Genomic DNA, 13079 nt, shown 5'->3' with positions numbered 1-13079 from the left:
CAGTACTGGTAGCTGTCATTTCATCATGTTTTGATACTCGCTTCTTGAATCACACTGAGGGAAAAATAAAGTTAATTGAAAATATAGACGCATCAACAAAACTGGGATTTCTAGTAAAGGTTTCACATGGGTTCGTGGTGTTTTCTTCCTCTTTTCAAGTGAGATTCATCCTGTTTACTTGCGCTCCTTCCTTAACAGTATAATTTTATTCTACAGAATAGGCATTTTTCTGTTCCTGAGCTGAGGCGTCATTGTTGCTGATGACAGCACTACAAAGGGGAATTGAGTTTTGCTTGTGGCTCCCATGAAGGGTCTGTAGTCTGGCCGCTAACATCGTGTTCCTCTTGAGGCGAAATGTTGCTACTTAGTCCAAGTGGGGGAGTGAAGCGTTTCTCATTAAATCAGTTTTATTTAGATGTACATGAGAGGTCATAAACACAGGTCTACTTACTGGCTTCTCTCTCGCAGCTGACTCTCTTTATCGCTGCTCTCCTGCTTTCAATTATTATTTCTCAATTTTGTTGATTTCATTTAATTTGAAGGTTAGTCAAGGTTTTATTGTGCATTGTTATCTGTGTAGTTGTAACTGGGTTGTGTTATGTTTTTGGGAATTTGTATGTTTGTCACAGAAGCTTTTAACTTTGTTACATTCCTATAGTAAAAGTGGAGATGGATAATTTTAAAAACAGTCATTCAACATATACAATAAGGAGAAAAAGACTGCAAAGAGTCCTGTCAAAACTTAGTACAATTCATTATTCACTAAAGGTGTAGAACCGATTTAGCATCAACAAATGAATGTACTTTATCAGTCTCTCACATCGTTATGGAGGAATTTTCACCCAGTCTCCTTTAGAGTGTTGCTTCTGTCCATTGAGGTTTGCAATCTTTCTCTCTTCTTGAGGTTGATGTTCTGGAAAATAACCTAGTTTTAGCCTAGCTGTAGCTATCAGACAGGCCTCATGTTTAGATGGAGAATATTTTGGTGTACAGAGGAGTTTGTGGTTGACGTGTTTGTATGGTGCCCAGGTCCTGTGGCTGCAAAACAAACCCAACTTATCCCCCTTCCACCACCGTGCTCAAGGGGTGGTTTGAGGTGTTTGTTTGTGCCTCCGCGAACACATCGGACTACAAACACGCACATTACCAACTCCGGAAGACGATCAAAGCAGCCAAACGTGAGTACAGGGACAGGGTGGAACAACAGTTTGACAACCCTCGGAGTATGTGGCAGGGACTAAACACGATCACAGACTTTAGAGGGAAAACCAGCACACCGCAGACCACGGCCTCTCTGTGTGAGGATCTAAACATATTCTACGCTAGATTCGACACAGCGAACACCATGAGACCGGACAGTGTGCGCACCGCGGATGACGTCAGTGCGCACACTGTGTCTGAGGAGGATGTGCGGAAGTGCTTCAGGAAGGTGAACGCACGCAAAGCTACTGGTCCGGACGGGATTCCCGGCCGCGTCCTCAGGTCATGCGCGGCTCAGCTGGCTGGAGTGTTCACGCACATCTTCAACCTTTCCCTCTCTCTGTCTGTAGTCCCAGCCTGCTTCAAAATGGCCACCATCGTCCCTGTACCCAAATCCTCCACCATCTCCTCATTGAACGACTGGCGACCTGTAGCCCTGACCCCCATCGTAAGCAAATGCTTCGAGAAGCTGGTCAGGGACTTCATCTGCTCTGCACTACCCGACTCACTGGACCCTCTACAGTTTGCATACCGCCACAACAGGTCCACTGATGATGCCATAGCCCTGACACTACACACTGCCCTGTCACACCTGGAGAAGAGAGACACGTATGTGAGGATGCTGTTTGTAGATTACAGCTCAGCATTCAATACCATCGTTCCCTCGAAGCTGGACAGGAAACTGCAGGATCTAGGACTGAGCAGCTCCCTCTGCAGCTGGATCCTTAGCTTCCTGTCTGACAGACGCCAGGTGGTCAGACTGGGCAGCATCACCTCATCCCCCATCACACTGAACACTGGTGCTCCACAGGGGTGTGTACTGAGCCCTCTCCTGTACTCACTCTACACCTACGACTGCACAGCCACTAACAGCTCCAACATCATTGTGAAGTTTGCGGACGACACTACAGTGGTGGGTCTTATCACCAACGGTGATGAGACGGCTTACAGGGAGGAAGTCAGCGCCCTGACCCACTGGTGTCAAGACAACCATCTCACCCTCAACGTCGCAAAGACAAAGGAGTTGATAGTGGACTTCCGGAGGTGCAGAGAAGTACACACCTCCATCACCATCAACGGCGCTGCTGTGGAGAGAGTGAGCAGCTTCCGGTTCCTTGGCGTACACCTGGCTGAGGATCTTACGTGGTCAGTACACACAAACAAAACAGTGAAGAAGGCGCAGCAGCGCCTCTTCTTTCTCAGGAGACTGAAAAGATTCGGCATGAGCCCCCGCATCCTCAGGACCTTCTATCGCTGTGCCATTGAGAGCATCCTCACTGGATGCATCACCACCTGGTATGGCAACAGCACCGCCTACAACTGCAAAGCTCTCCAGCGAGTAGTGCGGTGCTCTGAACGGATAATTGGAGGTGAGCTTCCCTCCCTCCAAGACATCTACAGGAAGCGGTGCCTGAGGAAAGCGGGGAGGATCATCAAGGACTCCAGTCACCCCAGCCATAAACTGTTCAGACTGCTTCCATCAGGAAGGAGGTTCTGCAGCATCCGGTCCCGTACCAGCAGACTGAGAGACAGCTTTTTCCATCAGGCCATCAGACTGCTGAACACGTCATAGACACCTCAGCTTCACTACTGGAACTTCAACATTATGCACTCCACACTGTATATAAATGCCACTTGTTTTGCACATATTCAACTCTGTATATTTTATATATTTTATTATTATTATTATTATTTTATTTTATTTTTTTACTATTTAATTTGTAAAAATGTGTATACACACACACACACACACACACACACACACACACACACACACACACGTAGGAAAATATTTAGTATACACATCCAGAAATGCATACACTATTATATATTGTACATATATTTATTAGTTTCAGGTTGGCCATTCTTGTATTTTGCTCGTTTGTGTTGTTGTGTTTGCACATCTCTGTTGCTTGTGGGGCTCGCACACAAGAATTTCACTCGCATGTGCTGTGCCAGTGTGCCTGCACATGTGATGTGACAATAAAAAGTGATTTGATTTGATTTGATTTGAATGTGCTGTGATTGGTTTTCACCAGATGTCCAGCTGCACATTATGGCCAAACTCCTCCACTTTAGTCTGGTCTGCCCAAAGGAGATTGTTCCAGAAATCCTGTAGTTTGTTCAGATGCAACTTTGTAAACCAAAGCTATACTGCCATGTCCTTTTTAGAGAGAAGAGGCTTTCTCCTGGAAACCCTTATAAACAAGACATACTTGTTTAATCTTCCTCCAAAGGTATTGTCAGGAAATGTTAGCATGCTAACATTTAGCATGCTAACTGAGGTCTGTAGAGTATGAGATATAGCGCTTAGTTTCCTCAGTTTCTTTGAGCACTGCACTGTCTGACATTAGGGTGAATTTCTTGGCACACCCACTCTGGGGAAGATTGTGTTAACTCACACCTCAATGCTCCAGACCAACAAACTGCCAAAACGTATTATTTATAGAGGTGGTTACTCCTGCTGATAATCAGTTAAACAGCATCGTTTACTTACTCTATTAATTCCTATGGCAGCAGTAATGGTTCACTTAGTTTTTTACAGTACTGCCTAGAGTCATTTGAACATCTTATTTTTCACATTACTGTGCCTTAATTTTGTGTGTAAAAAGTCAATCAAACTCCTTTTTGTTTGGTGTTTTCTTGTACAGAGATCCGTAACCAGCTGGTGGAGCAGTTTAAATGCCTGGAGCAACAGTCTGAATCACGTATCCAGCTCCTGCAGGATCTGCAGGAGTTCTTCCGTCGCAAAGCAGAGATTGAACTGGAATACTCCCGCAGCTTGGAGAAACTGGCTGAGAGGTTCTCCTCGAAGATCCGCAGCTCCAGAGAACACCAACAGTTTAAGTGAGTTGAAGCATTTATAGCTGGTACTGTTTAATATATATTCTTCTGTGCATTGGAGTCTTTGTGTGTTGTTGATTGGAAGCAGGTGCACTATCATATTTTCTTTCCTTAATGTTGTCTAAGTTTTTGGCTTCTTGTTAGATTTGAATTTAAATGGCATTTCATGACCTACTTGCTTTATTTCCTTTATCATATGAAGGTCAAGTCACTTTTTCTCCTCACTAAACACTTCCTTCCTTGATGCTAATCACATTGCAGCATTATATAACAGAATGCTCCCATTTGTTTACGTGCTGTCAGGGAATGTCTCTTATTACAGTCTTCGCCTTTATGACAGCTTCAAAGGTCAGATTATTCTAGCTTCACAATGACTGCTCAGTTCATTAGAGGTTTCAACTCTTGAATGTTGGACATACTACATGCAGTTCACTTTTGCCACTATAATTGAGAACTTAGCTTTCTAACTTTTTATTGAAAATGTAAATTAAATGTGCATAAATGTGCTGAGTAGCAATAAATTAAAAGCCATTACATTTTTACCCTGATTGTGTATTGTTGTTACCCCATTGGCTGGGTGGGCAGGCGGACACCAGAGTTTGTGAATGTGATAATATGAGAACAAGGCGATGTAGGAGTTTTAAATTGATATCACCATACCATCTATGAGTTTGAATCCCAGTGACCATGACTTCAAGATCAGAGGTTAACTTTTTTAAAAGTCACCTAGGATTTTCAAATCAATACCATAGATGCATCTACTAGGAGTGGAGGCACTGGTGACTGCCAGTGTTTTTTAAAGACGGGTCACAGGAGGGAACATTATAAATCCTGTAGCCAAGTACAAAAGCAAAAAAGGCAAATATTGCTAAATGTCATCAGATCAAAATCAGACCTCATGCAGCTTTGACCTATTTAGATTTGAAGTTCTGAAAATACTGAAATGGATGCCAGTGAGGAAATAAGGAATCGTCTGGCCAGAGATTACCACAACACATTGGTGCATGACTCACGCAGGGCATGAAATTGAGTTCTGCCGCTCCCAAAATCAAGCACCTCAGGCGAGCAGGCAAGCTTAGTTCAGTTTGGTAATGGGAGCACTAACCCAGCTGTGATCTGGCAGCAGATCTCAGACATAAATCTGCACCAACATACGCAGTATGTAGTCAAATTCTAGCTTCTGATTCTTGCAAATGGGAACAACACAAATGGATTTCCAATATTTCCATAAGAAGGTCTGTTTAATTCTCAAAAGTTGATAAAGAAATATTAGTGTTTTGCCTGATTCTTAAAAATAAAACTGATTATTTTGTTCAGGTGTCAAAACCTTTTCGAGAGAGGTGTGTAAATATCCTGCATTTGACACATTAAGTGCAGCAGGCTATTAGTAATAACAGAATCAGTAGGTAAAGTACTGATTTCACAGAGTTAATACTGGTAGGGTTATGCTTTGATGTATTATTTATTGCATGTCATTGATGCATTACTGTGTAAGCAGCAATTGAATAATATAACTGGTCTTGGTAGCTGCAATGTAGTTGCACTAAAACTATTTCCTGTTTTGCTTTTTTTATCCTCTGAAAGTGTGAGTGCAAAAAGGTGACAAGTCAGCTCAGTGGGTTACTAATAATATATTTATATTAATCTTGCTTTGTTCAGTTTGGTAGTGGGAGCACTAACCCAGCAGATGTGACGCATAAATCTGCACCAACATACGCAGTATATATTCTAACCCTCCACCTCTGATTTTAATTATGATGCCTAACAAAAAAACATTTTTTTGTTTTTATGTGAAAACCTTGTTTGAGAGAATTGTGTAAACATCCTGTATTTGACATACTAAGTGCAAAAGTCTATAATTAATAGCAGAATCACTAATTAAAGTTTAAACAGATTATATAAAGTGAAAACTGTTAGGGTTATGCTAGTGATGTATTATTTATTGTTTGTTGCTGATGCATTAAAATGTAAGCAGCAGTTTTGATAGTATAACTGGTCTTGGTAGCCAAAATGTAGTTGTGCAAAAAGTACATGATTTCCTGTTTTTTAACCCCCTGAAAGTGTGAAAGTTTGAAAAAAAAGTCAATGTATTGGGTCACATGTAATACACAGTAATACATATATTAATCTCGCTTCAGATTTGCAGATAGATGATTAAGTTCGTGCCTTGACTTCCACTTTTAATTTTTAACCAGAAAACCAGTGTTTTTAATTTTCAGAAGACTTGTGTAACTCTGTGTACACAAGGCCGTGTAGTGTGTGCGTTCTTTTTTTAGCAGTATTGAACAGTGTTTCTAAAGCAGATGAGGATTTGGCTGCATAATTGAGCTGTATGAGTGTATGAATGGGTGTATGTTACTCTGAAGACAGCCTCACAAAAACCAGCACTGCTAGTTCGAGACAGTGGCTTAACCTTTTGACTCCACAGCTGATCCATGCAGTGATGGACAAGTGTTAGAAGAATAATCCTGAGATATCCAGTCTACTTATGCTTTCTGCTTGTGGTGAGCCGACAGGTGTTTCAGTGCAGTGTCTGGGCAGAGATCTCCTGCACAGACATAAACAGGTCTAGAGTAAAATGATATTTAAGCAGACGTGACATTTTAAAAGCTTATTAGACTAACTGCTAGAGAATACTCTGGACTCTGTCTGAAAGAACTGATGCGCTCACAAACCACTAACGGAGGAAGTGTGGGTGGGGAGGATGTAAGGTTCACTCAGGCCACACACACTTTTGTGTGTGTTAGACAGAAACACATCAGGCCACAGTAAATTCAAACTGTCCCATTCATCAACCAAAGTGAGTTCATAAGCTTTTGATAATGACACAAAAAGGTTTATAACATTACCGCACCTTCTTCCTTGAACTCCCAGTCTGCAGGCGGGCAACCACAAATCCTGGTAATCAGCCGTGACACACCCTTCAGTCAGCCTTTCCTACTACTTTAGTGTAGTTAAGTTAATGAGGAGCCACTAAAACACCAAATGGGCAAGAAGAGCACTTGTGTTTTTCTTTAAAAAAGACAAAAAAAACCCCCACTTTGGTGGCACAAATTATGCAGTATTCAACATCAAAGTCACAGAAATGTACATTATGCCTTTCACTTATACTTTTTTTTGGAAAAAAAATGTTTTCACTCTCGCTTAGATGACCATCTTTCATCGCAAAGGAAGCCATGCTCAGGAAACCTTGTGCTGTACTGCTAAGGGGTGCTTCATAAGCAGCTTAGTGGACATCACCACACAGCGGTAAAATGGCGTCATTCTGACCAGGACAGACTTCCATATGTCCTGGATCCCTGCCTACAGCTGCTGGCTGAACCCTTCCAGTGCAGATTCATTAGCAAGCTGAATGCCACTGTGATTTACAGCTACTGCAGCTAAGGCTACACTGCAGCAACCCAACCGAGAATTATTTTGCTCTGGCGCTTTACCCTATTTGCCTCAGTGAAAAGACACACTGAGAGGTTACTTAGGTGTTCTGTGCTACAGTTACGGTGCAAGTGCTTTTCTTTCTCACACCAGGGTGCTCCCACATCCTCCAGTGTTGTTATTAAAGTGTTTGGACTCTATTTACCATGTGCAATGTGCATTTTTGTTTACGAAATACTCCGAGATGCTAGAGAACTGCATAGATGTCAAATTGGGCAACGCTTTTAATGCCTTTTCTGTACAAAGTGATCATGCTTAGTGCCGTACGGAGTCACCGCCTATTTTATTTCGAGCCAGGAAAAACCCTGCTTATTGGATCCTTAGAGACAACAGCTGACTTGATTTTATTTATGGGACAGATGTTTACGAGTAAATTATGAGCAGGTTTTATAAAGTAACCCATCAAATTAGGATGGATTGATATTGTATGTCCGTGATATAGATAGGATGGCAAATCATGCAGCACTAATATGGATAACAACCTTGCTGTGGAGATGAAGCTGGGGTTATAGCGCCGTCTAAGTTTGTGTGTATGCTCATTAGGTTTGAGAGGAATCTGGGGAAAAAAGTCTGATGTCTTTATTGAGATCTTTGTGTATATCAGGCTTTCCTTTTAGTAATGACCTTTGTTCATTCAAAGGACGTCACGGTTCAGATGTCACAACTTGAAACTGTATAGCTGGATATTGTCATGTTTCAGCATTACACATTTTGATCCAGCCTGTGCTCGTAACAAGCTTTTCTTTGAGAAGCCTCGAAACATGATAATGCTCTTCGGTTATGATTCGTCTCATTTTAGGAATGCAACGACCTTTTTAATTGTGCTTTGCAGGCTTGGCAGACAAGCATCAGCCTAGAGCAATGACTTTAGTTCCATTGGTTTTTATAAGTATGGCTACTCTGGTGGTCTGAGGTTCAAAGAGTAAAAGGTTGAGTTGTATCTCTTGTAGTCAGTGCACAGCAGTTGGTGTGACGCTTTTGCAAATCACGGTGTGCGGATCAATAGAGTAGCTGTTTTGCAGTTTGCGTTTCAGATCTTGTCAAAGCCCCGTGTCCTCTTCGCAGGTACTGCCCCATGCTCTGCCCTGCTCTGCCCCATCTGTCTGTACAGCTGTGCGTTATCAAGTGCTGGCAGTGTGTCTCCTCGAAAAAAAAACCCCAAAGTAAATGGTGTGCAAATCAGCGATGTAGCATATTTAAGCTGTGCTGAAAAATGGGGGCAAAAGAAAATTTAAATGGCAAAGCAAGCTGCATGTGCCCACGTGTCCCTTGTCTTTTGAAGCTGTTTGGCACTTTCTTCTTTTCCTTGGCTGTTTCATTGATAAGCAGCAGGCAAGCAGTGTGGAGCGGATTAAAGGCCTTTATAAAGCTGAGTCCTGGTTTGATAAATACACACTTCCTTCTGGAAATCCTGGCTCAGACACATCAGAGGCTCTTGGTGATTAGATGGTGGCATTCAGAGCAACCGTGACTAAAGCACGGCCACTCTTCTATACAATACTCACTTGTTCAGAGTATGTATATTAAGGAGACAGCCTGCCATCATTTTATCCTTGAATCAGAGGATTATTGCTATACTCTCCAAACACGCTCTCTTTTTTTGTTTCTCCATTCACTTTCACTGACACTGTGTCTCATCTTCTTCTTCATTCTCTTTGAATTGTTCACAGATCATGCTCAGTGTATGTACCTGCATTACACGGGGAGCAGAGTCTAAAACTATGCAGACAGGCAGACAGGGCTTTGCTGAATGAGACGAATATAACAGGATGCCAGAAAGCTGCACTCGTCCTCCTCCTCCTCTTCCTCTTTGTTTCTCTAGAGACTGTCAGGGCTCATCATTTGCCTTCTTCTGCATGTTAATGATATTCCTTGTATAAATACAGAGGGCATGAAGCCATTCAAAATCAAACCTTTTGAAGCCTTCAAGATTAATTGACCTGCAAGTTCTCACTTGATATTCATCCTTCTACAGGAAATTGGCAAGAAGTGGGTAAAACGTAGAGATTGAGGAATGAATATCTTTTATGACTGATATATCTCTGTAGAACCAGTACAGAACAAGGTTGTGTCTCAGTACTGTAAAAAGTGGAGGAGCTACATTTAGTACAGAGTTAACAGGCTCTGCTCCCACACAGGCCTAATTACTGACCTTATGCTCCTAATTTCTGTGAAAATAGGGCACCAGTGATAAAACAAGGAGATCTTGTGTCCGTTATCGCTTTCTTTTTCTTGTTGCCAAGGTTTTATGCCACAACATTAAAAATCTGTGCCCTTCCATTTTCATGCACTCACACACCAAAAAACATCCTTCTACATTTTTTAAAAAACTCAGTGAATGAAGGACATTGGAACTGGGTGCAGTGATGTTACATAAAGCAAAAAAACTGAGTTTTAAGAATTGGGACAAGCTTTAAAGTCTATTTGGTACGACCAGCTAGATATTTTGATCTCTCTTAGACAGTTTTCTTGTAATTTCTTTAAGTAGTCTTCAGGAATAGTTCTCTAGGGTTCTTGAAAAGCAATCAAAGCTCTTCTTTGGATGTTGGCTGCTTTTTGTTCTGTTTTCTGACAAGGTGCTTCAATAATGTTGAGGCCCTGCAGAAGCCATTCTTAAGAAAGGCAAATTGGGAGTAATCTGCCAGATTACACAAGAATTGTACTGAAAATTAACAGGTCTTGTGATTTTACGAAGTGATTAATCCAACTTGAAAGTTTTGGTTCAAACTGTGAGAAAACATGGGTCTATCGATATTCTGCAGAGTTTATACAGCGAGAAAACAGCTTTTTGGTTGTTTTTTTTTATAAGCTGTGTGCTTAAAGTCTGTTGAGTAAACTGCAAATTGCTATTTATTTCAGTGTGGCACGAATCTGGTGCTCCAGTCAAGTTAAACAGATATTAAAGGAAAAAGTAACCATACTTATAGACCACAGGTCCACTACCGCTTTAAATCATCATAGGCGGGCCTGGGATTTATGCCTGTAGGAAGTGTTCGGGGCTTGGGTGGAAAGCTGAGGTGGATAAAAAGAACTAAAATTGGAGCTTGGTTGTGCTTAGGGATGAGATGAAGCATCTCTGGCCACTTTCAGGGATTAACAGTGAGTAGAGGTGCCTGTTCCCTAAACCTCTCAACCACAAACAGCAATTATACACCAAGGACCTGCTTCTCTTATGGGAAGATAGGTCAGTCAAGAAGAACTGGTACAAAATGAGGGATGGTGAGACAGTCAAAGTAGGTCATCCCAGAGGAATGACAGAGAATATGGTCTTTATTAGACCTACTAATGTTGGGTTTTGCTATGTCCCACTTGTCCTTTACACAGTCTTACAAATGAGTTCATATCACTATAATAGAGTTAGTTAATTGCTGAATAATTGTATTATTGCTTTTCAATTGTCACAATCAAGCCTGAAATGTGACGTTTGATTAACACTTGGCTTATATCGGATCTTTACTACTCAGTTTTTGTGGTTTTAAATGAACTGACCTACCTTTTGGATAACGGGCATGGATACACTATGTTCAGTTTAACATGAAGAGGCAGGGTACACAGTAAATGGACAGATCAAGTTTACTTCAAATGCTATCCTATTTTCTGCTCCACAAGGATGTTATGAAGATGATGTGCTGCTGTTTGTATCCTGTCAGCCTCTTGTAAGTGTGTTTAGAGGCAGAGTTAAGTAAAGAAATAATGGTGGAGGAACTCTGGAGTAGCAAGATATCAGCTTCATTAGATGCGATTAGCATTATGGAAGCTCTCTGAAGGGGATGTCTTTGATGTTGGTGCTGCTCGTCTTTTTCTTCCCCTCAACAGTGAAACCCAATCCTCTGCTGTGCTCTGGTTCTCTCCCTTCTATGCTCTTACCCCCCTCCCCGCCCCCTTTGTCTCTTCCTCAGGGTTGCTTGATTGATTAATGCTCAGATTGAATCCAGACAAGGGTATGGGTTTGAAGGGATTGTGCGTGTGTGTGTGCAGTTGTTCAGTGTCTATGTGACTTGGTTTAAAAGCACCCGAGGCCAAGACAGTTTAAACTGATTATGCAGCAATCAGGGCCTGTGACTCTCTCGATCGCTATGGTCACGAGCATTATGAATTTAACCACTTGGTGCCTTGCTAGCTATAGCATTGCTTGGAGTGTCTTGGAAAGCAAAAAGGACGTGATAGTGAGAGGGATTAACACATTCAGTTAGGTAAAATCTTTATTATTATTATTTTTTTATCCTAACAATAATTTTGTGTTAATCTTTAGCCAAACTTTGTTGTATCTGGCTGGTGAAATTCCCATCAGTTTTAGTTGCACAACAACATGCAAACTCTACACAGAGAGGCCCCAGCTAACCATAAACATGTTGTCTATATTGAACTTAATAGTTTATTATAAGCCATAGCTAGCTCTGAGTTGTGGATAGCTTTAGGTACAAGTGTCTGTTCTTAGTGTGTCTAAACTATAATTTTACTAAATAAATCTGAACATTTGAAGCAAAACTTTTTTTTTTTAGTTTATAGTTACCACCTGTGTGAGACCTGATTCTGTTCTGAAAAGCTCTTTAACAGTCCTCTATGTCTCTTATTGTCCCAGGAAAGATCAGCACTTGCTGTCATCCGTAAACTGCTGGTATCTGTTGCTGAACCAGACGAGGCGTGAGAGCCGTGACCATGCCACCCTCAGTGACATCTACACCAACAATGTTATTGTCCGCCTGGCCCAGATCAGCGAGGATGTAATTCGCCTGTTCAAAAAGGTAAGACCATCAATCTCCTTCCTTTTTTTCCTACTTTGTTACCAATGAAAAGATTTCAATATGCAGCCAAACCTCTGCTCTGCCTTTAAGCTTTCATTTTGCTGATTAAGTGCATTAAGTGCACATGGAGTTCGTAAGATGTCTAGGTTTTGCACGGCCTACGGAGCAGTAAAAGCAGCTTGGGGGACAAGCAGAGACTCCCTGGTCTAAGAATCTACAGCTCGTACTAGTGTGAGCAACACCTGGCTCTCTGTCAGCACATTTTAGAAATGACTGAGGCCCTATCCAAACACCAGAAGGTTGTTTTCACCTTGCAGGCTTTCCTGTAGTGAACTTAACTCTGCTTATGAGGTTTGATTCTGATGCTCTGTGTGTGTGCGTGTGTGTGTGTGCGTGTGTGTGTGTGTGTGTGTGTGTGTGTGTGTGTGTGTGTGTGTGTGTGTGTGTGTTTTCTGCAGAAAATCATGAATGTTTATACTAAAATGAGACGGGGCAAACAAAGACAAAATGTAATCTGTAAAAACTTTACAAATAGTTTTTCAAGTAGTAAATAAAATAGGAATTTTGTTACAGGTAATATCTCTGATATTATATGAATATTAGTTTGTTATGCTACTGTTGATGGGCTGATCAGAGTTAGAAGGGTGTGTTCTGATGAATGTGCTAATAGTCAGTGGTAATATAATTACAAAAGGTGTGGCAAGTATGAATGTACAGAGTGCGATATTTTCCTGTTGTCTTCTCTGTTCTACATCACTTTTAATTTCAAACAGAATACATTAATAATCTTCTTTTTTCGTGCCTTTTATTGAGGGAAGATTTTAAAAATGTACGTTCACTATAAAGGGCTCTGTAAGC

At 41.4% G+C, this 13079-nt stretch overlaps 1 protein-coding gene across 2 annotated transcripts in view; it reads left to right on the top strand.

Moving 5' to 3' along the window:
* The window catches only part of srgap3 (SLIT-ROBO Rho GTPase activating protein 3), a 57483-nt gene that overhangs the window by 14566 nt on the left and 29838 nt on the right, over positions 1-13079 (top strand). For both annotated transcript variants that reach the window (XM_004544827.3, XM_004544826.3), the window contains exons 2-3: positions 3852-4047; positions 12059-12221. In XM_004544827.3, coding sequence (XP_004544884.1) covers positions 3852-4047; positions 12059-12221 — 359 coding nt within the window. The remainder of the gene's footprint in view (positions 1-3851; positions 4048-12058; positions 12222-13079) is intronic.

Source organism: Maylandia zebra, linkage group LG5 (assembly GCF_041146795.1).
Source record: "Maylandia zebra isolate NMK-2024a linkage group LG5, Mzebra_GT3a, whole genome shotgun sequence".
Classification (NCBI taxonomy): Eukaryota; Metazoa; Chordata; class Actinopteri; order Cichliformes; family Cichlidae; genus Maylandia; species Maylandia zebra.
Note: the sequence above shows the minus strand (reverse complement) of the source record. Positions and strands in the feature narration are given on the sequence as shown.